We start from the raw sequence: 25,797 nt of genomic DNA on the forward strand, positions 1-25,797 counted from the left end.
ATGGGTAATCTTTTCCCCTTCGTCATCAATCGAAGATTTATGAAATGTGATTAGCAATCTTTTTTTGAATTTAAAGAAACAGAAAAAATTCCTATTGAATTCGTCGATTAATTTAACATTCAACGAGCATAGAATGGTTAGGTTCAATTCAAGGATTTAGTATGATAATAATCGTTTTTTTTTTGTTTTGATTAACTCATCTTACATGTTGATATACACCATATTACTATACTGTAATTTACAGTCCAGTCTGACTTTTTACTGAATATATCTTTTTTTTTCTTCAGAGCGCGAAATTGAACCAGCTCATGTAGTTCTATTGGCCGACAGAGAAAATTGGGATGCAGCTGATGTGGAAAACCACGAATATCTAAATGTACCAAGCAAAAAATTGATTCTAGTCTTCACTAATACTCCAAATTGCTATGATCAGCCAAACTGTACAAAAGAAGTACATAAGATGCAAGAAGAAAGTTTACGAAATAATAAAACTGATATTCCATATAATTTCCTCCTCGCTGAAGATACCAGAATTTACGAAGGTAGAGGATGGAAATATGCCCCAGATATATCGCCTTACAGTGATAACTCAACTCTGGCTTTTGCCTTTTTGGGTAAGTTGATAATTTTGCTTCACATAAATTGCTATTTTCAAAAACTTTTATGTTGGTGATTTTCATGATCAAACAATTACTGTGTTCAATTTCAGTTCATTTTTAATTCCTCCATGAAATTCAAACACCAATGAAATGGTTGATCGGTCTATAATAGTTCTGGGATACTCACTTTTAATACATAATAGATTCATCGAACAATGTTCCAAAGTTATAGCTTATATCTAATAGTAATATATTCTCGAAGAATTAGGTAGCTTGTCATATAAAAAATTTGTCTTCTTTCATTATTTCAATTCAATTTCTGTCCACCCAGTGACGTAATGATATTAAAAGATTTCTCTTATATTTTAGGTATCCCTGGCAAAACAGATGTGTCTGCCCTTGAAGAACAGCTTTTCGTTTTGATAAACCTTTCGATCTCACATCACAAACTCAAACGCTGCTTTCGGGTCCTGACCAGGCCTGAAGAAAGTCCGCATCTTAAAGAAATTACTGATCGTATTCAGTCTACATTCTGGAATACTAAGTGTCGATGACTGATTTTTTTTTATTTTTTAGAGTATTTTTTATCAATATTGTGTCATGACTTTTACAAATTGTATTTTTTTACATTCTTAATGACGAAATATATGTATTTTTAATTATTTGTCTATTTTGGGAATTTGCCCTATGGGAGAAAAGATCAATAAATTAAAACTTCAAATAAGTATAATATTATATATTATTATAAATGAATAAAATAAGAACATAAAAGATTTTCATCTTAATAAAAAATACATTCAAATTGAAATACTTTCCTTAAAAACCGTATAGTGTGATGACGTTGTGGTTTCTATATCGGACATTTCTATTGGAAAAGATCAATATGTTTCTAATATGAAAATTATTATTAAAACTAGATTATTACTCGAGTTCACTATAACTAAATAAAAAAATTAATCAAAATTAACGATTTTGATAAACAACATAACAAGAATATACACGAAAACAGCTAGACAACTAAGGCTTACCATACATTAATGAGTTTTTCATCGGAATATGAAATATAATAAGATTCCTTGGATTGATCTACGTTTCACAAGATGAATTTGAAAATCAAACAATTATGACGAATTGAAAAAACGAAGTAATTGAATCCCATGCAGCTTTGATTAATCAACTTCAAGCTTTCTAAAGCTTCCACAGATTCCTTGTGATTCTGCATTATTCATGTGTTCTGCAATATTTTTTCTACTTATGATTCCTTGATCGCTCAGTAAATGAATCTTCTCAAGGGAGAGCAATCTGTTTCGCTTTTGCTTCAGTTCCTCTTTCCAAAGCTTTATCATTTCTGACATTGGCATAACTCCACCCATCTCTTGTGGTAGACAGTGTTTATCAACGTTCTCCAAAAGGGAAGATTTAGAAGTATGGATCTGGAAATCAATTAACCATTAACATATGAAGTTCACAATTTTTTTTTCGAAACTCACGATGAATCTTTGCATCAGCTTTTTGCTCATCATGGAAACAGCATAATCGTAAATGTACCTCAATGCTGTGGGAACGTTCAGCATATTGATCTGCTTATGACTCATTGGATATGATTGCTAGAACAATTTCAAATGAATTTAAGAAAGTTTTGATCACTCAACAAAGGAACAGGCACCTGAAGGTATGAAACATTTTTACCGATTAATTTCAAATGTTAGTATTGTTTAGTTGTTGTCTTGATATTGATGATGGACTATATGTTAGATAGTTATTTGGGCTGTTTTCATTCAGCATAGATAATGGAAACAGCCCAAGTTACTATCTAACTTGATTTTTTTTTGTAGACCGTTATTCTGGTTCGTTTGGCAACGAATAACAAAAATATAATTTTGTACATATGTGCAAAACAGCTAAGCAGTTACGTTTTCGTCTGCTATGTAACTCATTAGTAAATACGATAAATAAGGGTCTGCAAAAATAATAGTAATATTAATTTGTTATTAACCGGTAACCATTTTTCATACATTCAAGAGCCTAGTCCTTTCACGAATGAATTATTGATGCAATTTCAAGAAAAAATAATCATAATTTGAAAAAATTGGCTGCCTTAGGATTATTAATAGTATTATTCGGATTCCAATCCAATGCGTCTTTAATTTGAACCGAAATACCGTATGTGTTATAGTTTAGCTAAATTTTTGAAGGATTCATTTTGGTTTTTTATACTTTCATTAAACTTACGGAATTCATTAGTCCTTATTTAACAAACATCTACAAATTGTCAAAAATAGGCGAGTTTAGCTCATTAACAATATCAGAAAATTTCCTGTTTTTCTGAACTACCTATGTATCCAAAAGACCATTGAAATAATAATTAATTTAACGACTACTGATTCTTCATAATTCTAACCTTATCGATGAAGACATTTTTTGGACCAAACTGTCATGAAAGTACTCAACTAAATAATGATTTTATGATGAAAGAGAAGTAAGAAATCTCTCATAATAACGAAAAAACTCGTATATTTTAATGCATAATAGTATTCAACATTACTTAAATTATATTTTTGTCAACAAATATTGTGTGAATTCAATCTTTCAATACCTCTCCCCAGATAATTATTCTTGTAAATTCAGTGATAGTGAATAGAGTGCTGAAAGCTGCAGACATTCCAGATAAATCAACCACGTGATTCACACCAAGTAGTTGTGTTTCCTCATCCTCCATTACTGCTTCATAGGTGATTGTAAAAAGCCTTCCAAAATCTACGTTGGTGAATTTGTGGAGATCAAATTTACCTAAAATAAACACAAAGTTTACACAATGGTTCAGTATTTCTTTCTATCAGAAACACTCAACATTTCGGTGACTCCTGGGGAATTAATATGTACAATAAATTTCCAGAAAAATTCAAGCACCTTAGACCAAAAGTGTTTAATAGAAAAATAACGAATGCATTGATCATGGGAACATATTATTCGGTTGATGAATCAAATCTAACGATTTAAATGTTGATCTCTTTTACTATCTGTGATATTTACTTCGACCTCTTTGATCATTCGTATTTTCTGTATTCGTAATCTTGCATATATGTAAATAGGGTGGTCTAAATTAGACATAAAGGAAGTGTCAGTATCACTCATTTGCTTTCGATTGAGGCCCATTTATTGATAACCGAAAATCAGTTTTCTTTAAAATGCAGGCACTAGTCTTGTTTCAGCAGATTTTGATTTGAAAGGGAAAAGAAGCAAACTCAAAATTTCAGTAAAAAATGTATTCATAAATTATGTTTGAAATTACCTCTATCATTCCTTTTTCAAGCACTTGTCCTCTTTTTTATTTCTTCAGTTTTTACTTTCCGCCTGATATACCGGGTGTAACATTATCATGGTGCACCCCCTGTATCTCCGTTAGTTTTAGTTTTGAAGGTAATAGATTGAAATTTGGGATATCCCATAAACATAATAAGCGACACATTTTGCTCTATAATTGATTTTTTTTCACTTCCTGTTTCGCCGGAAGTGATACCAACTTTCGATTTTTGAATAGAACACCCTGTATATTATTATATTTCTGAAATCTGCATAATTTTCTGAATCCAATAATACCACATAAGTGACATTTCAAATGTCAAAATTTTTTATAATTCAATTTTTTAGTTTACCATTTGAGTGTGCCATGATGGTTCCGATTCATTCCAATTGACCCGTCTAATACTAGAAAAATTTAAATCCCGTCAAAAATACTAAATTGCGTTTTTTATGAGCAAATAAAGTTCATCGTAATCGTTTTTGGGGTGAAACTTGGGGTGTACCATCATCCTGTTACACCCGGTATACTCTCTACATGCTCCCTGCTTCGTCTATTCTTACGGTGTTAGATCCGGACACGAAAATAATCCAAAATTATAATCAAATTTGTTGAACGTTAAAAAAGTTTACTAAAAAGCAAGGTTAGAAATTTTTTAGAAATCACATGAACTCAAATATTTAGTTGTTGATAGTAAACGACAGCAAATGAGTCATACTAATCGTCCTCCAAGGTTCACGTCTATTTGGAAACACTCTGTATATGTGCGACTGTGTGAGCTTGTGATAATTGATCTGGTATTGTTACATATTTCTTTGATATGTGTGATATATTTCAGGATAAACTGTGCAAGTTTTTTTTTCAAACATACAATAAACACATCCAACTAGACAAATTTTCCATTGATCAATCAATTATAACGATCGTAAATATAAATTCAAATGTGGATCTCCAGATTTCAAGAATTTCAATGAGTGTTGAGACACGTAAATTAAATAAATAAATAAATAATAAATAAAACGTTCGAAAAAAAACATATATTCCATGTGGAAGAGAAGTGACGTTACATTGAACACAGGCTTGCTATAAAAAGTGACATTTCTCCTCCTACTAGTAATATATTATTTCTTATACCTATATAAGCCTGTGTGATCTTTGATATATTCGTAATTTGAATGTATGACGTTGAATAAACCATTTATTCATCTATCTAAAAAGGCAAAAAGCTACTTATGAAATAAAGAAAAAAACCGTGGAAGTCGAGATTCAAACCTACCCTGATAAAATTAATTAAATAGCTTTCTTCGTTCAGTTAAAGGAGTAATGGGACATTTTCAAATTTGATCACGAATTCGTCTTCATTGATTCAAAACTGATTTCGGGCTTAAAATTACAGATATTGACGAAATTATAGATCATCAGATCGATCTGTTCAGGAAAATCTTTCGAAGCCTGCACTTGCCTATTCTGAGTCATACTGAAACCCCTTTAAATATAACTTCAAAAGTAGTTACATAAAATAATACAATAAAAAACGTTAAAAAAGTTTGCTCCCACTTGACTTAGGTTAAGTTACAACTCACCAATATTATAAATGATTACCCTTCTTCCTTCAGAATCACGGAAAGGACTGGCAAAGATGAATCTATCGAAAAAATATTTCAATATTGTGTAATCGAAATTTCAAAGCATCATGTTCTCACCCTGTGTTTATAAGTTCATCCACTTCAGTCTTCTGGAAATCCATATCAGGGGCATATTGTGAGAACTTTTTCCGTAAATTCATATATTTCAAGATCATCTGTTGAGACAGGAACAAACTGTATTTTTTTGATCTCAGGAACCTTATCAAGAAGTTGTCATCTGAAAATGTCAATTTCATACCATTACGTGTTTCCTCAGAGTAAAAAACATATGTTTATAGTAATAAACATATGTTTATTACTCTATGCGTGTTTCCAATAACATAATTTTAGTTTTTTCAATTCGATTTTGATCTAAGAGAAAAACGAAACTAACCTATTGGAATGTATTCAATATCTCTGTTTTGACTAATCCATTCTCTTAATTGATGAAGGCATTGTTCCTTCAACTTTTCATTTTCTCCTATTTGAATTTGTGCCGATTTCAACTTTTCATCAAGAAGACATCCAGTAGCTAACAAGTCTTCGGTTGTGTTCTCCTCAATAGTCATTGTGTTTGGTTCTTTCCATGGATTGATGGCTGGAGATGAAGCTGTAGTAGTCATTTACTGAAATAAAGAATATATGCTTCAATATAAGCTTTTCTAAATAGTCATATTATGTCAGATGAAGTTTTTATGAAAATATCTGAAGATTTTCATAGCTCTTGTGTAATAAAAGTATATAAAGTGTTGAATACCAATAAGGTAATTCTTAGCCTTACTTGAACAATCGGCAAAAGTTCGGGATACACCAAGTCTCGATATGAGCCATGTCTTTTTCTCAAAAAAATTAGAAATTATTTTCAAAATTTTAACTACAGTTGACGATTTTCATTTTTTCTGAAGATTTTTTAGAAATTTAACGGATGCACTGACTCAAGGGCGGTCCTAGCCTTAAATTGGGGGGGTCGCCGTATAGGCTTCAAGTTTTTTTATGGGACCATTCCGTACATTGTCTGCTTGAAACGCATATTAAGTATTAGGTGGTTCGATTTTTGGAGGGGTCATGACCCCCTTGACCTCCCCTGGGACTGGGCTTGCACTAAGTAAGATATTCCCAATAAAAGATGTGGGAGTCACCAAAGATTGTCTTGGCATGAAAATTGATTATAATAAAGAGAAAAATGTTCTCATTTCAAATCAGGATAGTTATATTGATCAAATTTTGAATGAATTTAATATGATAAACAGTAATCCTGTAAAAACTCCAATGGAATGTAATTCCAGTTACAAACCATGCTGCATTCACGGCTCATCTCAGGATCGTATTACGTATTCTGTACTACTTGAAGTATCTACAGATGGATCTTTGCGGCATATCTCCAAGTCGGGCATGCGTAGGATTTGACCGGCCGAATGGTGGACTTATAGAGAAGAAGCTTGTTGGAAAGAGACATTTTGCTGCTTTTGCAAAGTAGCGGTTGCAACGCTTCCGCTGCTGAAATTCTGCTGCCAAATCTGGCTCTAAACTTACTAGAATGCAGGTAAGAGACTAAGAGTTGGACCATGGAGAGCGGAAAATCGGCCGCAAGCATTTTGTATAGCAGTTCTTTGTGCCATACTTTATTGAACTGTTTGGCCACATCCAAGAACACAACCCCTGCAACTTGTTTGCGGTTATATCCATCCGTGATTTGTCCCAGAGCACTTGTTGCACAGTGGAGTGTTGTCTTTAAAAACCGAACTGTTTCAACTGCATGATCTTCTCTTCTTCCGTTATTGTCTTCAATCTTATCAACATGACCGCTTCTGTAATCTTCCCTATGCACGAGAGAAGACTGATCGAACGGTAGTTCTGCGGAAATTTAGCATCTTTTCCGGCCTTGTCGATTGAAACCACGTTGGCTTTCTGCCATTCCGAAGGAGTATTTTGTAACGTCAAGTTAGTGATGCCGTACGGTCCTTGTGCTGTTTTCACTGTACTCGACATAATAGTGTTCTGGATTTCCTGAACGGTTGCAAAACCAATCGTTTTCGTTGCTTCCTTTTTCAAGTCTCTTCTCACTTTGCGGTTGGCGTCCTCGATGTGGTCCAACTCCAAAATAGTTGCAATTAGGGCTGCATTGGTTTTCAAGGTTATCTGCGAAAGCTTTAGTCTTTTTTTTGGACTATATACCATTCCTTGTAGACCGTTAATCGGTGGGATTGGTTTCCTGTCTGAGCTCAGTGCTTTGGCTATTCGCCACACACTGTTGTCATCTTTGGAAATATAGATTAGTTTCTTTTCCCAACTATCATTTCGGGCCTTTCTGAGAGCCTATATGACTCTAGCGTTGAGCTGATTGAATACTCGACGGTCCTCAGGGCTGAGTGTATTCTGAGCTCTACGCCTCGCTTTGTGCTTCTCCTTGATAAACTCCTTGAAATCCTCTGGGACCGAGTTCTTCTGACTAGGCAATGACGTTTTGATGTTTTCAAAACGTCATTCATTGGACGCTTCAACAAGAATTTGTACTCAGGCTGAGTCCAGTTCCTTGGAGTCCTATATGATTTTAATCAGACCCATATTTGTCGTCATCTGGTCCTTGAAAACCTGCCAATCTGTCCATGACTTGGTTTTCGGCGGATCTTCAATCGAATTCATCCCCAAGATGAACCAAAAGAGGATTATTATCGGAACTCAGCTCTGATAAGGCTGTGATCCGATGTACTAATGGGATGTTTTCAAACTGTGCGATGTCCAATACATCCGGGTGACCTATCGGCCTGTAGTGAGTTGGCTCATTCGGTGCATCTACAAGGTGTCCAAAAAGGGTATCGGGTATTTGTTTTGTCGCTGAATTTAAGAATGAGTGACGGGGGGGATTGTGAAGGGGATCGTGATGTCCGCAATTTTTTGGAGTTTCAGTGACGATGGAGCAGTACCCAGGAACGCATCGCGTTTTTTGCGTACGAGAGTATTATCGCAACGGTTATTCAATAGTAGCTTCTCAATGTTTATATCGTGAGGAATATCGTACACGCCATGCACCAAGTGATGACTCCATTAGAAAATGGATCCGAATGTTCGAAAATACAGGTGCGACGATAAAAATTCAAGAATTTGAACGCCCTCGTTCTATCCGCCTCGAAGAAACGGTCCTTATTTTCATGAAAATCGACGAGGCCAACAACACAATGTAAATAGTGACCATTATTGCGATATGTTGCGAAACTTTTTGGGTCCAGAGTTACTGGAATTTCAAGGTTATAATTCAAAAACGTGGTTTCAACAAGATGGGGCCACTCGCCATACAACAAATCAAGCAATGGTGCCTGTAAAAGAATTATTCCCATTGCGCGTAGGGGTAACATCAACTGGCCTCCCAGAAGCCCCAACCTTAGTCCACTTGACTATTTTGTATGGGGGTACATTAAAAGAAAGGTGTATGAGAATAATCCAATGAATTTGACCCAATTAAAGCAAAACATAAGGTCAGAAATGGCAGCAATATCGAAAGCTATGTTTCAGCGTGTGATCGCCAATTTTCGTTCCCGATTAGAAGAGTGCCAGCAGCGCAACGGTCACCATTTGGATAACATAATCTTTTCCAAATAATTTTCCACTTTATACTGTAATAATTAACAATAATTTTTTTTTTCATTTTGTAACTAGTTTTTGTTTTATCGAAGTTACAAATACCCGATACCCTTTTTGGACACCTTGTATAACGATTTCTTGGGTGTTGTCTGCAAAATCATTCAGAGTTTTTCCACTAGTATTGGTGATTCTGCTATGCCATGCAGGATGCTTGGCGTTCAACCATCATTGTCGGAGATCTGGGATCGAAAAAGCGCCTCAAGTACTCTTTGAGTAGTTTTCGACCTGGTCTGTTAAAAGCGGCAATCAGTCTTATATCACCGGAGTTGGTGTACAGAGTAATAGCGTTGTCTTCCAAATGCTCAAGATCGGGTAGATCTATTTCCGAGTGAGCAATGAACTTCTTGATCAAAATGGCTGTTCCACCTTTTCTCTCGTCAATCTGGTCCCTACGATAGGTCTGGTAGTTGCGGAGTATAAGAGAGAGGCAGGCAAGGTTCGAGGTCGGTTTACATCACCAGGGCTACATCCATTTCATGCCTGTTATAGATGTCCTCGAACTCGTCTTTCTTGTTGGTAATGCCGTCTGCATTCCAGACGGTTGTCTCCAGGGATTTGAGTATTTTTTTGCCTTCCATTTCTATTCCAGAAATTCAATCATCTAGGACATCATTCTCTGGAATGAGGCCATTCTATGTACAACATGCACACCTGTATATTTTATAATTTTACTTCCATCTTCCTATTCCGTTCCAGACCTTAAGGGGATGTACCTACTTTTTCATACAAAAATATTATATTTGAAGAAAAATTGTATGATTTTTCAAAGAAATAGCAACTCTTATAATCGTAAATCAAAATTTTTGATATAATAACAGTATTGAATAAAAAAAGAACTTCATTTAGAGTTTTAAATAAAAATATAGAATATAAAAATTGTAGAAGTTACTAAATATTTTCTCATTTTTTTCTCTCTCGAGTTAGGAGATCTATATCCAGGGAACCAAGAAGATGCAAGCTAGCGGTATATAACAAAAGCATAGAGCAGGTTATGTCATACACATACCTTGGTTCCAATATAACAAGTACAAGAAATCTGAAAGAGGAGGTGAACAGCCAAATTACGAAAGCCTCGTTGATATCGGGATACTTGCGCGACATAATATGGAGGAACAAATATATGAGCCTATCTAGCAAGGTCAGAATATACAAGACTTGTGTTAGGCCAATCATGACGTATGGTATTGAAACAAGAGCCGAAAATGCCGAAACCAAGAGACAACTAAGAACAACTGAGATGAGAGTGTTGAGACATATAGCAGGCTATTCATTACTCGACCATAAGAGAAATGAAGAGATCAGAGATATCTGCGGGATACAAGATGTAGTGAGATGGGCAAGGATAAGGCGCAGAAATTGGAGAGACCATGTGGATAGGATGCCTGATAACCGACTGCCCAAAATAGCAAAAACGAAAAGGCCTAACACCGCAAGACTTCCAGGGAGACCACCAAAGCGCTGGTATGAAAGTTGGACCTCTGCATCCCAGGAATGAGGAATATTGTAGAAAACACAGGACTTTGTCCTAACGTATGAAGAAGAAGAAGAAGAAGAGTTAGGAGAAATATCAACGGTAGGTATTTCCAGATTGATATCCGAAATTCGATGTTTTTGTATACTTGCATTATGTGTGTCTGTTGGTATGGATGATATGATGAGCTTTTCAAGTAAATAAAAAAATTTGGTTTGGAATATGAAAATTGAAGGAAATTCATTGTAGATGCTGGATTGTGAGACGGATAAAAGTTTATACTAAAATATTTCACCTAGAAACAGACTACAATGATCGCCAATATACAGGTGAAAACGAGAAATGAGAAATGGACAAAGGTCAAACTGGATAGCCTATTGTATGTATAGCCAATTGCAGTTTTATACTAACTGATTTTTCATGAATAACCATAACATAATATTTAAATTTCAGAATAAACAATAGTTTTGAGCAAATATTGCAATCATTCATATTGCTAAATTGATATTATAGGACGAGTCTTCTTTTGTTTTTGATGAAAATTAATCTTTTGGAACTGCCCACATAAATCGAGGAATGAGGAGTAATCTGTATGATGTATCGTAAATCGTCTATATAATTCCTTTAATTTGCCATTTAACCTAAGTGTACTTTGTCAGCGAATTCAAGAGCATTTCATGATGAGCGATAAATTTGTATAGGATAAGTATGAAATTATAAAATACATTCAAAACTGCTGTAGATCCTCTAATAATTCAATAAGTAAACACCTACCTACGATATGATTTAAGTTAGAGAAAGTTACGCCCAATAATTATTTTGAAATGATTTACTTATCAAATAATTTAGTTTTATACTAGAATTCATCAGCTTATTCAAATTTTTCCGACAACAATAACCTCTTAACAAAGGAACACATGGAAGAAGTCTCCCCAACTACATCAGGATACATTACATCATAGATCTAATTGTACATTCTACCAACAATAATTTTAGAAAGTGAAATATTTCCATAACCATCGATCATCACTCTTAATGACAGCAGTTTTCTGTGATTCCTCAGTTATTCGAAATTATTTGAGCAGATTCGTGCGAATATCAGTTATGTAATATTCGTGTTGTTTACTTCAGTATTATTTTTTCGAGGAGAAATTTTTGAAATACTGGAAATGATAAAAATCACTCACGTTCCTACAATTTCTTTGATATTCCCTATAATTTAATTGTTCATTATAAAGGAACAGTCAATTAACATGTTGTATAATTTCGATAATTTACGTACCATTTACTGATACTTCAGAGGATTTTGAATATAATATCATCCAAATATTATGTGTATTTCGAAAAAACGCATGATTTTCTCATTTGCCAATAGGCGAATTTTTTTTTGTATATTTAATATTTTTATCGTAATTCACAGGCGTAGCCAGAGGGGGGGTTTTGGGGGTTCAAACCCCCCCCCGAAATGTTAAAGATGTCAAAAAAACTTTTTTTTTTTTCAAAATCTCGAAAATATTTTTTAATGGAATTTGTAAAAAGTGAATGAAGCTATCACTCTCAGTTCAATTAATTTGTAATGTGAAATTTGAATTAAATTACCTCTACGTAATCAAGTCAATTTGTGCTCACATGTGCCCCTCAAAGGAAAGTTATGGGTTAGTTTGATTTTTTCGATCGTATGTAACGGGTGTTTTTTTTCGAGGTATATAACTTTAAGTTGGCATTACTGTTCAAGATGGCGACAGATTTAACAGCTGTCAAGTGATTTATTCTCAGTTTGGTTTGGCAATTCATCATGAATAGACTCACGCCTGAACAACGCTTGAAAATAGTGCAATTTTATTTCGAAAATAATGGTTCTGTGCGGAATACGTATCGCGCTCTACGTCCATTAGCGATGAAGCGCACTTTTGGTTGAATGGCTACGTCAACAAACAAAACTGCCGCATTTGGAGTGAAGCTAATCCTCAAGTGTATGTCGAAACACCGTTACATCCGGAAAAACTGACTGTTTGGTGCGCTTTATGGGCTGGTGGAATTATTGGTCCGTACTTCTTCAAAAACGATGATGGCCAGAACGTTACAGTCAATGGTGATCGGTATAGAGCCATGATTACTAACTTTTTCATTCCTGAATTGAACAACCATGATGTCCAGGAGCTGTGGTTCCAACAAGACGGCGCAACATGTCACACAGCTCGTGCCACAATCGATTTATTGGAAGACACGTTTGGTGACCGCCTAATTTCACGTTTTGGACCAATTGGCCTCCAAGATCTTGTGATTTAACACCGCTAGACTACTTTCTGTGGAGCTATGTAAAGTCATTGGTCTATGCGGATAAGCCACAAACCCTTGACCATTTGGAAGACAACATTCGCCGTGTTATTGCCGATATACGGCCACAAATGTTGGAAAAAGTCATCGAAAATTGGACGTCCAGATTGGACTACATCCGAGCCAGCCTTGTCGGTCATATGCCAGAAATCATATTTAAAATGTAATGCCACAAGATTATCTTGCGGATAAATCAAATTCATATCAATCGAATAATCCATCGTTGTTTTATTGCAATTTAAAGTTCTATAGCTCTGAAAAAAACACCCTTTATTTTTTTGGGTTCTGAATCCGAATCTGAGGTTTAGCACCGAAATTCTGTGACGGAATATTAAAAAAAAATAGAAAAAAAATTTAATCTTCTGACGTTTTCTTCCATAAAGTTTTTTGTCCGAAAAACCTGGCTCAAACGATAGTTCAAAATTGGCGTATTATATCTATCTCTGCTAAAACTCAGTTGATGGGATAGTTTTAATTTCTTCGATTTATTATCTCTGTTTCTGGGGTACAGAATTCGAATCTGAAGTTTGCCACCAAAATTTCATGATAAAACATTGAAAAAAATGCAAAAAAGGTGATAACTATCATTTTTTACCGGTTTTTTGCATATAAACTTTCTACTCATAAATTTGAATTTGAGTACTCTGTTGTATAAATATTACGACGGTATTTTTTTCCTGAATATATTTATAGGAATCGATGTAAAGAAATAAACTAAATTTCAAAAAGTGATTTCGAAAATGCTTTTTTTCTCAAAACATACTTGAAGAATAAAACTAGTGAAAATAGACTGAATGGGTTGGCTCTTTTAAAGTTGATATATTTAAAAAGAAAAACATAATATTTTTTTTATAATATGTAAAATCCCCCCCGAAACCTGGCTACGCCCGTGTCGTAATTGAACTACTTTTATTTATTTTCGGAATAATAATTCCGACCCAAAAAATAAATAAAAGTAGTTCAATTCCGATAAAAATATTAAATATACAAAAAATTATCTATAGATATTGAAATTGTCATTGCGTGAATAGCAATTTCTGACTAATATAAAATCTATATAAAATGACCGAAGGACTCTGCTCTCTACCTATTCATGACACTTCAACTATTATTTTGATGAGTCAATATACTATACTCCTCTGCATCAATTTGCATCCTCATATCAGTAAAACTACTTCTTAATCTCATTGATATGTAATAACAACTTACGCACTAAAAACTATTTCGAATATGTTTTGCTTGCCTATTTCTCTGACTTTAGTGGGAAATATTGGTGATTTTTTATACATCTCCTTCTGGTTACTATACAAATTTGTTCACGGTAGCTATCAATTTTACGATTACTAATTTTAATATTAGATAATGATTATTAACAAATAAAATTGTGCATTCAAAATTACAAATTAATGAATTAGGAGAGGGGGCTGATAAATGTGGTAATCACCCTCCAAGCCTTGTTGAAATATTCATAGTTTTAGAGCCGAATCAACTTTCAACCAAGATTAAATCGTTTCAGTTCATCCTAAACAAAACTATGCGAATATCTGTGATTAAAAATTTGGAGTTAACACATTTATACCAAGTCTATTTATACGGCACGTTTTCTGACTATTTTTTTCTGTTATATCCGGAATTTTCACTACTTGTTTTCACTATTTTAGTTGTGTTATGTTGAATTATGTAATTTTTATGATAAGTTATTTTTACCTTGTATATTTATTTATTTTGGAAATGTGTTTTTGCATATGTAGAATGTTGTTTGTTTTAATAATTATTAATATGATAATTGGAAAAAATATCTTTCTCCAAATATTTACATGTTGAGCAGATATTGTTGACTGGAAGTATAATTAGAGGGATAGGCAAAATCTCATGAAGTTTATTATTAATTTTCTCTTGAATCCTTCGGCATATTTAAGCAATTTTTTTATAATTATATCATAGGAATATAATTTCTTCACATGTATAGCTTTATTACTCATGAACATAACTGTTCAGACGCTTTCCTTAGTTATTTCGTTTTTCGTTACATACAGGGATGAAAACAAAGAGGATGAAAAATAGGCTATTATTCAGAACACCCTGTGTAGTTAATCGTTGACAGTCGAAAAAGTTCATGAACACTCAGATCTCGTCTTTTTTTCTGAAGATTTCCTTCACTTAGTAATATCGATATTCTGATTTTGAGAGGAATTACAGCACTTTGAATGGTTTCACTGAGAAAAAAAATTTCATTTTATTGAAGAATGGCAATTATTTCAACTTGATTTCATTGATACAATGTACTTTTTCATCTCAATACAATCAAATTTCATTCCTTAACGTATAACCCTCTTTATTTTTATTATGAATTCCAGTATCAATATGATGCTGAAGTGCTTTATTTTCTCTGAATTGAAATATCGCTATTAGGGAAAATATGAAATGTTCAGAATCAAAAGTATATGTTCTAAGTATTCGTAAACATTCTATCAGCGATTCACTCTACAGGGTGTTCTGAATGAAAGCTTACTTTTTGAGTACCTATATAAGGACGGTATCTAAACAGTTATATTCCAGAGGAATCAAGCTACAATTCAAAAATTAAATTGATATACTTAATGAGTCAAAGGGTTCAGGAGAAAATGAACTGCAAACTTCGTTGAGATTTGGTCCTGATTTTGCCGCTGTTTATATATTATATGTTTTTATAATTTCCTCTGTCTATTGGAAATATATTCATAAATTACTTTTTTAATATGAGAGGTTTTTATCCATTAGCCCCCCTAAACAGTAACATGGTTACGCCACTGTTGCTCACGTGCCTCGGCCCAGGAAATATTAGCTACGAAAGTAATACACCAAAAATGATCACTTTTCGACATGCATAAATCCAATTTTCTTTCTAATTAAGATTTCCAATATTCAAGAAACCAGTGATCTCTTTAACATTTGTGTGTCACTGATTTCATGTTTATTGAATGCAAAACTTCTATGCTCAAATCTCATTATGCCAATTTGTCACAATTATCGTGTACAGGAACTTCCTCATGCCAAGAGTGAATACCGCTGTATTTATTGCACAACAAATTGTAGGAGAAAGTGTTATTATTTTGTTGTGTCAAGTTCAAGAGACATGTATTGTTATTATACGACGAATATATGCTGAATGGATTTAATCTATGTGACACGTGAATGCCCTCTTCGTCATAGAAGAGACCTTTATTTTCTATTGTTATCAATGAAAGGACTGCAACAATTTCTTAGGAAGAAAAAATTTGAATTTGCTCGATCCAAGTTTTCGGGAAGTGAGGAAGGTACTGTAGAGAAGTCAGGAAATTCTGGGGTTTCATTCATTCATGCGCCATCAGAGACCACATAACTATCTTCATATAGTTGTGTTCTCCAAGGGGGCTTGGCGCATGAATGAATGAGCTGTTAAAAACCCCTGGTACCTACACTTCAATGCTTTCCTGATTTTTTTTTCGATACTCTATTGTTTTTAATTCTAGCGATTCAATCAAAACGAAATTATTCAAATCATACCTTTATTTTTCTATTAATAGTCTTTGCCCCATATAAAGGTGTACAACTTTGATTCCGCCGTTTCGCAATAGATGGCTGTAGCGGTAAGTGGAAGTCAAAATAAACAGATCGTAGATGTCATACAATAAGCTTAGGTATTTTTAAACATAACGCCATCGAAATATCAGTCGATTTGGGTCTGCATCATAAAGTTATTTTCGATTAAACCTGTCATCTTACTAGCCAAATTCTCATCATTTGCGAGAGGTTTTAATTTTCTGCTTTAATATGAAGAAATCTGCGGCCGAGGCTCATCGAATGATCTCAAATAGCTTTGGTGAGGCCGTTATTAGTGAAAGAACAAGCCCAGAGTGGTTTCAACGCATCAAGAACGGTGATTATGACGTCGAAGACCAGCATGGCGGTGGAAGAGAGAAGGATTTCGAAGATGCAGAATTGGAGGCATTACTTGATCAAGACTCGTGTCAAACGCAAACAGAATTGGCAGGATCATTGGGGGTGACGCAACAAGCCATTTCAAAACGTCTAAAAGTCATGGGAATGATTCAAAACAAGGAAATTTAGTGCCGTACGAGTTGAAGCCGAGAGTTTGCTTGTTTACTTATGAACAGCAGATTGCAAGGCAAAGACCGAAAGAGTTCTGCATCGCATTGTGACTGGAGACGAAAAATTGATTCATTACGATGATCCCAAGCGCTGAAAATCATAGGGATATCCCGACCATGCTTCCACGTCGACGGCCAAACCGAATATTCACGGTTGCTAAGTATTTGGTGGGACCAGCTCGGCGTAGTGTATTTTGAGTTATCGAACGTAATCAATGCGTTTGAACCGACCATTGAAAGACAAATGACCGCAACACAACGAGAGACAAGATAAAGTGATTTTACAGCATGAGAATGCTCGACCCCATGTTGCAAAAGTGATCAAGACATACTTAGAAACGTTGAAATGGGAAGTCCTACCCCATCCACCGTATTCTCCAGACGTTGGTCCCTCGGACAATCACTTGTTTCGATCAATGGCACACGACCTGGCTGATCAGCGATGAACAATACTTTGAATCATAAATGTATAACCAGTTTTTTTTCAATAAAGCTTCGAATTTTGGGAAAAAACGGCGAAAATAATGTTGTACGCCTAATCAAATTCTAATCAGATGACTTGTTTTGTTGATGGTTCTTCGTCATTTGAATGTTTTCAAACAAGCTGGTTTGATGTGAGCGTTGAAATAATCACGTAGGTATCTGGAATAGTACAAATAATTTGAAGAATGTAAATAATGTATGACTAATATGTTTATTTATTCGAAGAAGAATTGCTTATAAATCTTCCGTGCATTTATATCTACAGTCTACAGGGTATTAAATTTGTGAACCTGTAACCTGTAGAGCCACCCAAGACTAGTCCAAAAAGGCTTTATATGACAGGCATCATCATTGCCATATCCCCCATATTGTAGATCAGAGATCACCAAATACATAGTTTAATTGTGGGTCCATTTAAAATGGATCTATGTATAGATATCAGTCGGGGTCCGAGTTGTAAGAAACAGACACTCAAACAATAAAAATGTTTGTGAATATTTTTTATTGTTTGAGTGACTGATAAATTTTCTTTCTGGAATATTCAATTAAATGCTATCTGAAAGCGTTATAATACACTACATCAATTTTGTACTTTCATTTATCACCAATGAGGAAATTTGAAAATTACAAATATTTTTAGATTTTCGTGGATAGTGTTTGCTTTGTACACGATTATCTCAAAAATGGTTAAATATATGGAAAAAATTCAGGCCATTTTTTTTGTGAAGCTCTGTCGTTTTCAGAAATGAAATAATGTTTTCAAAAAAAAAGAGAGAGGTGTCGATTTTAAATAGAAAAAAGATCATCGCACTGGATGAATTGGCAGATTTCGAAATTTTAATACCCTGTATCTCGAAAACGAAGCTTGTTAAGACATATATTTATATGAACCTTTTTTTCATCAAAAGAGTTGCTCTATCTGATAGCAAAGTTATTACACTTAAATCTGGACCACCCTGTATATTGTTGGCAACCCCTATAACAATTCAGTCATTAATTCAGTTCAGCTGTATTTCCCGTTAAGTTCAGCTCTATTTCCGGTTGAGTTCAGCTGTTTTTCCGTTGAGTTCAGTTCTATTTCCGGTTAAGTTCATTTTAAATACTGTTTCAGATAAAGAAATTCCAGGATTGAAAAAGCAATTCAACAAACTGCACTTCATAGATTCATAATTCATTATAAACCTGAAAGAAGCCAAATGTTAAGGGCACGTAACATTAGTGATTTGAATGAAGCGTGTTCAATAGCTCTACAGAAAGAAAAACTCATTATTTCACAAAATCAAAAATAGTTCAGATGAATCATAATTTTCAAAGTAGTTCACACTTTAATCAAAGAAATTTTAATCAAACTAGTTTTTTCGTCATGAATGTAATCAAGGAAATATCAACTCTAATTATACACGAAATAATATGTCTAATTCAAGGAATTTTAACTCTAATCAAAGACCGAATTATGTAAATCAAGATCCCCTTTACCAATTTATATCTCATACCCCTTCTAAAAATCATAATCTCAATCCAAATGAATTTCAAATTCTGAAATTATGGTAAGAATCCGGAACATTTGATGAATGATTGCTTTAAGCGAAATCAAAACAATTCAATCATTTAAACTTGAAAATGCCGGACCTGATGAATGCCCAGGAAACCGATCAATTAATTTTACCGGCAGTTCCTTTCAATCTTTTGTTCATAATATCGTTCCTCCAAATCAATTGTATACTCCTTCATTTATGGTAAAAAATGCATCAAAATCTCATATGACTTTTTCTATCTACACTGGAGCTGCATGCTTTATCGTTAAACATTCAGCATTTAATCCTGAAGAAACTTATATCAATATAGGAGAGATTATTCTTGTAAACGGTATCAATCCGCATATGCCAATTGAAAACTTTGGGACCACTATTGTTTACTTATCATTCGACAACTGAATTTCATCAATGCAAATAAAATTCAATCTGATTATGATGGACTGCTAGGCTCAGACTTTTCCGAAGACCACAATGTAATAATTAATCATGCAGACAAATCAGTTTTGATGAATACTCGCGTTATTAAATTCAATAACACATTCCCTACTGATAAAATTATCATTTCTCCTCGCTCAGAATATATCTCTGAAGTTAATATTTCTGAAAATCTACATCACGGACTTGATTGAAAAAACTTAAATTGTTCCAAACGTTTATATGTATTTCTAATATTCATTAGGCCATAGGGGCCATAGTCCCCCCTCGCGGACCTTATAAATATAAAATATATCCTGAATTATCGAAATATATTCTTGGGGTTAAAGGTTGGATATGATCTAGAATGGTTGAAGACAGGTTGAATGGATTGGCATAAATGCATATACACAGGACCATTGACAGCAGTCTGAATGTTGAAAATATTATCCAAAGATACGCTAGTCAAAAAATAGGAGACCAGAATTTGTTATTAAATTTTTAATATTTGATCATATGTTTTTATTTAATAGGAGTTGTAAAAAGAAATCCATTATTTTTCAATAGATGCTTTAGTTATCTGTATCTCGCGTTGTACAAGTCCGATCGGGTTCCACTTTATGGCGTTAGAAAGATGAGATTTCACTCTACAAAAACATTCTGTGATGAGTTAACTCAGTTAAGTTTGAGCACACTATAAAGATGGACACAAGCAAAAAGAAAATACGCTATATTTTATAGTTCTTCTTAGATAAAGCCAAAAATACAAGCCAGGCAGCTGAAAATGTAAATAGTGTTTATGGGCCTGATACTGTAATAGCCAATCACGTGCAATGTTGGATTCGTCAATTACGTTCCGGTAATTTCTCAAAGATGGACCACGTACTGGAAGGCCAATTGTCGAAAATATCGATAAAATCATGGACATTGTCGAGTCCTGATTCGATTGCTCAAGAGCTTAAGAGTGTGCAATAAACCGTCTGGAATACTATTTGCATAACGCTAATATCAAGAAGATGTTAGATGTATGCGTACCCCTCGAGTTAACGCAAAAACCGCATGGACCGAATTTCCACAGCGAATCACTGCAGAATCGCAACAAGATCGCCCAATTTTTGAAACGCTTGGTAACTGGTGTTGAAAAGTGGATCATTTGCGACGTCAGGCGCCAGGAGTTTTTTTATGGAATAAATTTACATATATTTATGAAATATGTGAAATTTTTTGAACTTGTTTTTGCCCTACAAAAATTTTGGAAAATGAATATGATATGATTTACTAAAATCCATCTATCTATAAAAAAACACTTGACCCAGTAGGTACCAACAAAAATTTCCGCTATTTTGCTAACGTATATGATCCGTTACTTTCCATGGCCCCCTCCTCAAACATCGCCTGGATCCGCCCCTAGTCCAAACTACCTTCATCAGAAAAATCTCACGACAAATATGATAGGAAGTTAAATGTGGAATCATTTGATGCCAAAAAATAATTTCCAAAGGTCATAACATAATCATAATTTAATGTCTTGATTATAAATAAACGAAATACCCGATTTTCGCATTTTATAGTGATGTAATTCACTAAGGGTAGAGAATTCAAAAATATTTTATGGCTCTAACAAACTTTTTCAGTCAAGAAATGACGTGCTTCAATTTCTGAAACTTTTATTCACTTATTTGCTCAGGTATTATTTTTATGAAACTTATAAACATCAAAAATGTTTTCATCAAAACTCAGTTTCGGGAAAAAATTCAAGAGACATTTTAAATTTAAATATTTAATTCTCAACGGATTTCAGATACTTTTTTATTTTATATGATCACCACCGTTTATCTTCTGTCAACCCTCAAGCAGAGATTTGAAATTTTGTTTGCCAACCTACATTTTTTAATACGAAAGTCATTGATGAATATAAATGAAGAAAAAAATCATTAGATTGAATTAAATTTCACCCAAATAGGAAAAATAAAGTCTAATATTTGTACAAAAGGTTCATTCTAATGTTGGTCCTAGTGCGGGACTGGTTTTTGAGTTTCGGACTTGTATTAATATAGTATAATATAGAACGTCTGTGCCTTGTGCACTTGTAGTAGAATTTAACTATTTCTTTCTCAGTTCAATACAAGAAAAATCGAATGAAAATATGAAATGTGATTGTCAATTTGTACCCCTTAGAATTGACGAAACAATTCATAAAAATTATAAGGAAATTATCAGTGGTGATGATCTATAGTATTTTGTGACCAACATTATCAAGAAAAGAAATTAAACATAGAAATTAGTCCCTATCTTTGAAGGGCTGTGGCTTCGAAAAGGAGGCGATTTCTTTAAAGAATAACTAGACTTTTTTGTTAATTGAGAAATCACCTCCTCAATTTACAACATATTTTCACCAAAAATATACAAGTTGTGAAGTCATTATTGACGGTTATTTTATCTAAATTCGGTATAAACATTCGATTTATTGAAAATATCCTAACTAAATTTCAACCTAGTCACATCTATTTGATAAAAATGAATATAAAAACTTTTAATTTCTACAGGTTTTTAATTATGTAATTCGACAATTGATTCACCGACTTATTTATCAATACTTTTTATTTTAATGTAACCAATATAACCGAATTAATTAAAAACCTGTGGAAATTAAAAGTGTTTATGTTTATTTTTATCAAATCAATATGAATTTCCATCAGATATGGATTGAATCTATTAAATACTAGTCTCATCTGTTGATAGGGAAATATTATATTCTCGATATTCTGCGTGAATTTTCTGATCACCTTGGAATTTTGCATGGATCTTGAAATTGTTATTTTATACAATGTGTTATTGAATAAATGCAATGAACTTCAAGGGGTAATTTTGCATGAAAAATCAATTATAGATCCCTATATTTCTTTCGCAAATGCTTGATATTCCAAGATAAGAGGTGTTAAAGTTTATTTATTGCTCCCAATTAAAAAAAAAAATGTTACGCCACTCAGATATTTCAAACTAAAAATCATTTTCGAGTTTCTCGTTCAATCAGTCAAAAAAATATCTTATGCTTTTTTTCAACTGACTAAGTATTTATTTATTGGTCCGAAACCAGACGCGATAAATTAATTAAATTTGGTGGGTTTCAAGACATAATTCATTGGGCATTTATTGTCATGCAATTAGGAATTTTATGTTCATCATTGACATGTGCGCAACCCCTCGTTCGATTTATGACAAATAATCTTTCAGTCTTCCTATGAAGCGCCGTTTTCATGCAAAAAAATAAAACATCTTGAGTGGAATTTTCCATTTCTTCAATATTTCATGTTTTATTAAATATGTAGTTCTCAATGATGTATTGAAGTTAAAATGCTTTATTTTTTTATAAAGACAAGATTTTTTTCGTTACAAATAGAACGAGCAATTTGAAAATTATTTTTAGTTTGAAATTGCTCAGTGGCGTAGCATTTTTTCTTTTCAAAAAATTGAAATCAATGAATGAACATTAACACTCCGTATCTTGGAATACGAAGCTTTTGCGAACAAAAGTCGTAAAGCAAGCTGTTATTATTTTTTCATGTAGAATCAACCACTAACACCTTGTATACAGGTTAAGTCTTTGACTCGTACATATATTCCAACCGAAGATTCTAGAGATCAAAGGAAACACATTATTCCTTTACGATTTTTTCCGATTTGGCTCGGTTGAAAAGATGCAGGCTGTTGAATATCTATAAAAAATGTAATTTTTAGTTAGATCTCGCAAACGAAATGAAATCGAAGGAAATAATTTTCGGAATATAGTTTTTTATTAATGTGATCAATCTTTTCCGAACATAAAATGTCCTATCAAAAAAGTGTTTCTTTTGACCTCAGCAATCTTCGATATAAATATATGTAGGTACAAGTCAAATACTCACCCAATATAGGTACACGAAGAAAATGATATCGATAAGGTATGTTCTATTGTAATATTGAGTTTTTTTCTCTGATATTCTTCATCAATTTCTTTTTCCAATATTTCGAACGGCCATATTTACATAATCCCTCATCGCACATTAACGAACTGAACCGCACCATTAAATATTCCAACCCACCATGAAAATTGCAAAGATCTAGCTAGATTTTTCCGTTCCATATTTATCATATTTACATATGTCCGGACGGACAAAATTGAATCCGACCATTCCTGTCTTACTGTTAGTGATTTTCTCATATTATATCTACTCATCTATAGATTATTTGGAAACGTATTATTCCCATGGCAGTCACTAGAGGGTAGGCAAAGGCAATCACGTGACGGAACATTGAAAAAATGCAAAAAAGGTAAAAAAATTCATTTTTGGGCGGTTTTTTACATATAATTCGTCAATTATCAATTTTTCCTGAATGGCCATCTATACAAAAACAAAGTAAATAAAATTTCCCTACAAATTTCTCCAATATATTTCTGTCCGATGAACCGTTCTGGCTCAATATAGTTAATATACATAGATAGTTGAAAATTGGAGTATTTTATCTATCTCTAGAAAAACCATTTTCCACTCCAAAACTTCAATTTATTATTAATGGCAAGTCTTCTATTCAATTTTCTCTATTTTCAGTACAATTCAGATGAGTTTAAACTATTGAATTATATAAAAAATTATATTTTTCGAGTTAGATGGGAAAAACCGCCAACAAATGACATTTTTCATTTTTTTTTTTTGGAATTTTTTCAGTGTTTCGTCAGGAAATTTTCATGACAAACCCTCAGATCCGGATTCAACACTGCAAAAAACATAAAATCGAAGAAATCCAACTTCGCTAAAATTTTCTCCGAGAGGTGAGCACAAATTGACTGGACTTCAACTGTTATTAAGCATAGAAAACTCACCAAATGTGTTAGGCTGAAATAAGATAAAGCACTTCACTTCACGAATGACACTGTCGAAGATCAGGATCACGCCATGGACATACAGTACCGAGTAGACGAGGTCTTTATCACTTTAATAAAGCTCTTTTCCCATCGTTCCCCTACGTCTCTAGTGAAATCACCGTTGGGTAGGTGGAAAGGGACATGCCGGCTGATTGTTGTTAAGAATACAAGGTCCTCTCATGCGATGCGACAAATTAAACAATAATATTTTAGAATTATGTTTACCATTTGCCAATACCGCATTTATTTTAATGGGTATTATATTTTATTTGGTTTGTTTCCTGGTGATTAATTTGTTACAGAATCGGAAGATGCCCTACTTTCCACTATTTTCTCCTTATTAACGGAGTTTTCGCATGTAATTGTCTCATAGGTTCGATTTTCTTCTTATTATATTTGATTGGATACAGTTACAATTAGTATCAGTCGCTGATTTTGGTTTATTATTTTCAATAATTATAAATTTGGGAATCGTTCGGCAAAACACTTTTCAACACCCTGAAATTTTAAAAATTTCCTTAGGTTTCAGATGAGAGAAGCACTGACTTGAATTCGGGAGCTTTTGAGCGCTCGTAATCCATGCGCCAATAGTAGGTAGGTACCCTTAAAAAAATATAATATCTGTATATTCAATTCAATTCCATTTATTTCCCTCAAAGGTACAGGTTGTCCTAAGTTCAATGCTCACTGAAAGCATTTTGACGACTAAAGACTTAAAGAAAAAATCTTCAAAGATCCCCATTTTTTTTTCGAAATAATAAGATATTAGAATGCAGATCATTCATATCTTGATTCGTTCTCGAGTTACAGGGCGTTTCTGAAAAATGATTGTTTCCAATATTTCGATATACATAATATATTTCGAGATATTTGAAAAATTCTAAACTTCTAAACTGATTATTTTATAATTTGACGAGAAACTTTTATATCATGTTATATATTTTCGAAAAGGGAAAATATCATATCAGTGATAAATATTCGTCTATAAAAGCCTTTACCTTCGACGTCACCTCCCTTAAAAAAAGGATGGTACTTGATAACTCTAGTAGTAGTAGTAGTAGAACAACATGAACTATATGTATAGTACTCCTATTCCCATTCAACAAAGTTGATGTTATAACGCCGGAAACCAACTTCAGGTACAATTTCATTAGCAGATATATTCTCTATTTCAACGAGGAAATATTTCAGGAACGAGATTGGTTCCATATATGTATCTACTATTCCAACTCTAAGGGATGTTCTTGCACGTGATGTTTCAATCCTGAGGGAGGTTTCTCCTTGTAATTTTCTAAATCCAAGAGAGGTTCTTTCTGCGAATTTTCAAACCCAAGGAAGGTTTCTGTTCCAAATTTCAAGG

At 33.5% G+C, this 25,797-nt stretch overlaps 3 protein-coding genes across 3 annotated transcripts; 2 read left to right on the top strand and 1 right to left on the bottom strand.

Annotated features, from left to right (window-relative positions):
* Nucleotides 1-253: 253 nt before the first annotated feature.
* On the top strand, nt 254-1,261 carry LOC123673458 (peptidoglycan-recognition protein 1-like). Its single transcript, XM_045607947.1, has 2 exons — nt 254-614; nt 969-1,261. The coding sequence occupies exons 1-2, from the start codon at nt 461-463 to the stop codon at nt 1,151-1,153; spliced, it is 339 nt and encodes a 112-aa protein (XP_045463903.1). The 5' UTR covers nt 254-460; the 3' UTR covers nt 1,154-1,261.
* Nucleotides 976-24,579, bottom strand: LOC123673457 (alpha-tocopherol transfer protein-like). Its single transcript, XM_045607944.1, has 7 exons — nt 24,396-24,579; nt 5,920-6,151; nt 5,604-5,763; nt 5,484-5,545; nt 3,196-3,389; nt 2,090-2,206; nt 976-2,032 (listed from the first exon to the last, which is right to left on the bottom strand). Exons 2-7 carry the CDS (start codon nt 6,146-6,148, stop codon nt 1,769-1,771), a joined length of 1,026 nt encoding a protein of 341 aa, XP_045463900.1. The 5' UTR covers nt 6,149-6,151; nt 24,396-24,579; the 3' UTR covers nt 976-1,768.
* LOC123672460 lies at nt 10,156-10,659 on the top strand. Its single transcript, XM_045606555.1, has one exon. It carries the CDS (start codon nt 10,156-10,158, stop codon nt 10,657-10,659), a length of 504 nt encoding a protein of 167 aa, XP_045462511.1.
* Nucleotides 24,580-25,797: the final 1,218 nt, after the last annotated feature.

This window comes from Harmonia axyridis, chromosome 2 (assembly GCF_914767665.1).
Source record: "Harmonia axyridis chromosome 2, icHarAxyr1.1, whole genome shotgun sequence".
Lineage (NCBI taxonomy): Eukaryota > Metazoa > Arthropoda > Insecta > Coleoptera > Coccinellidae > Harmonia > Harmonia axyridis.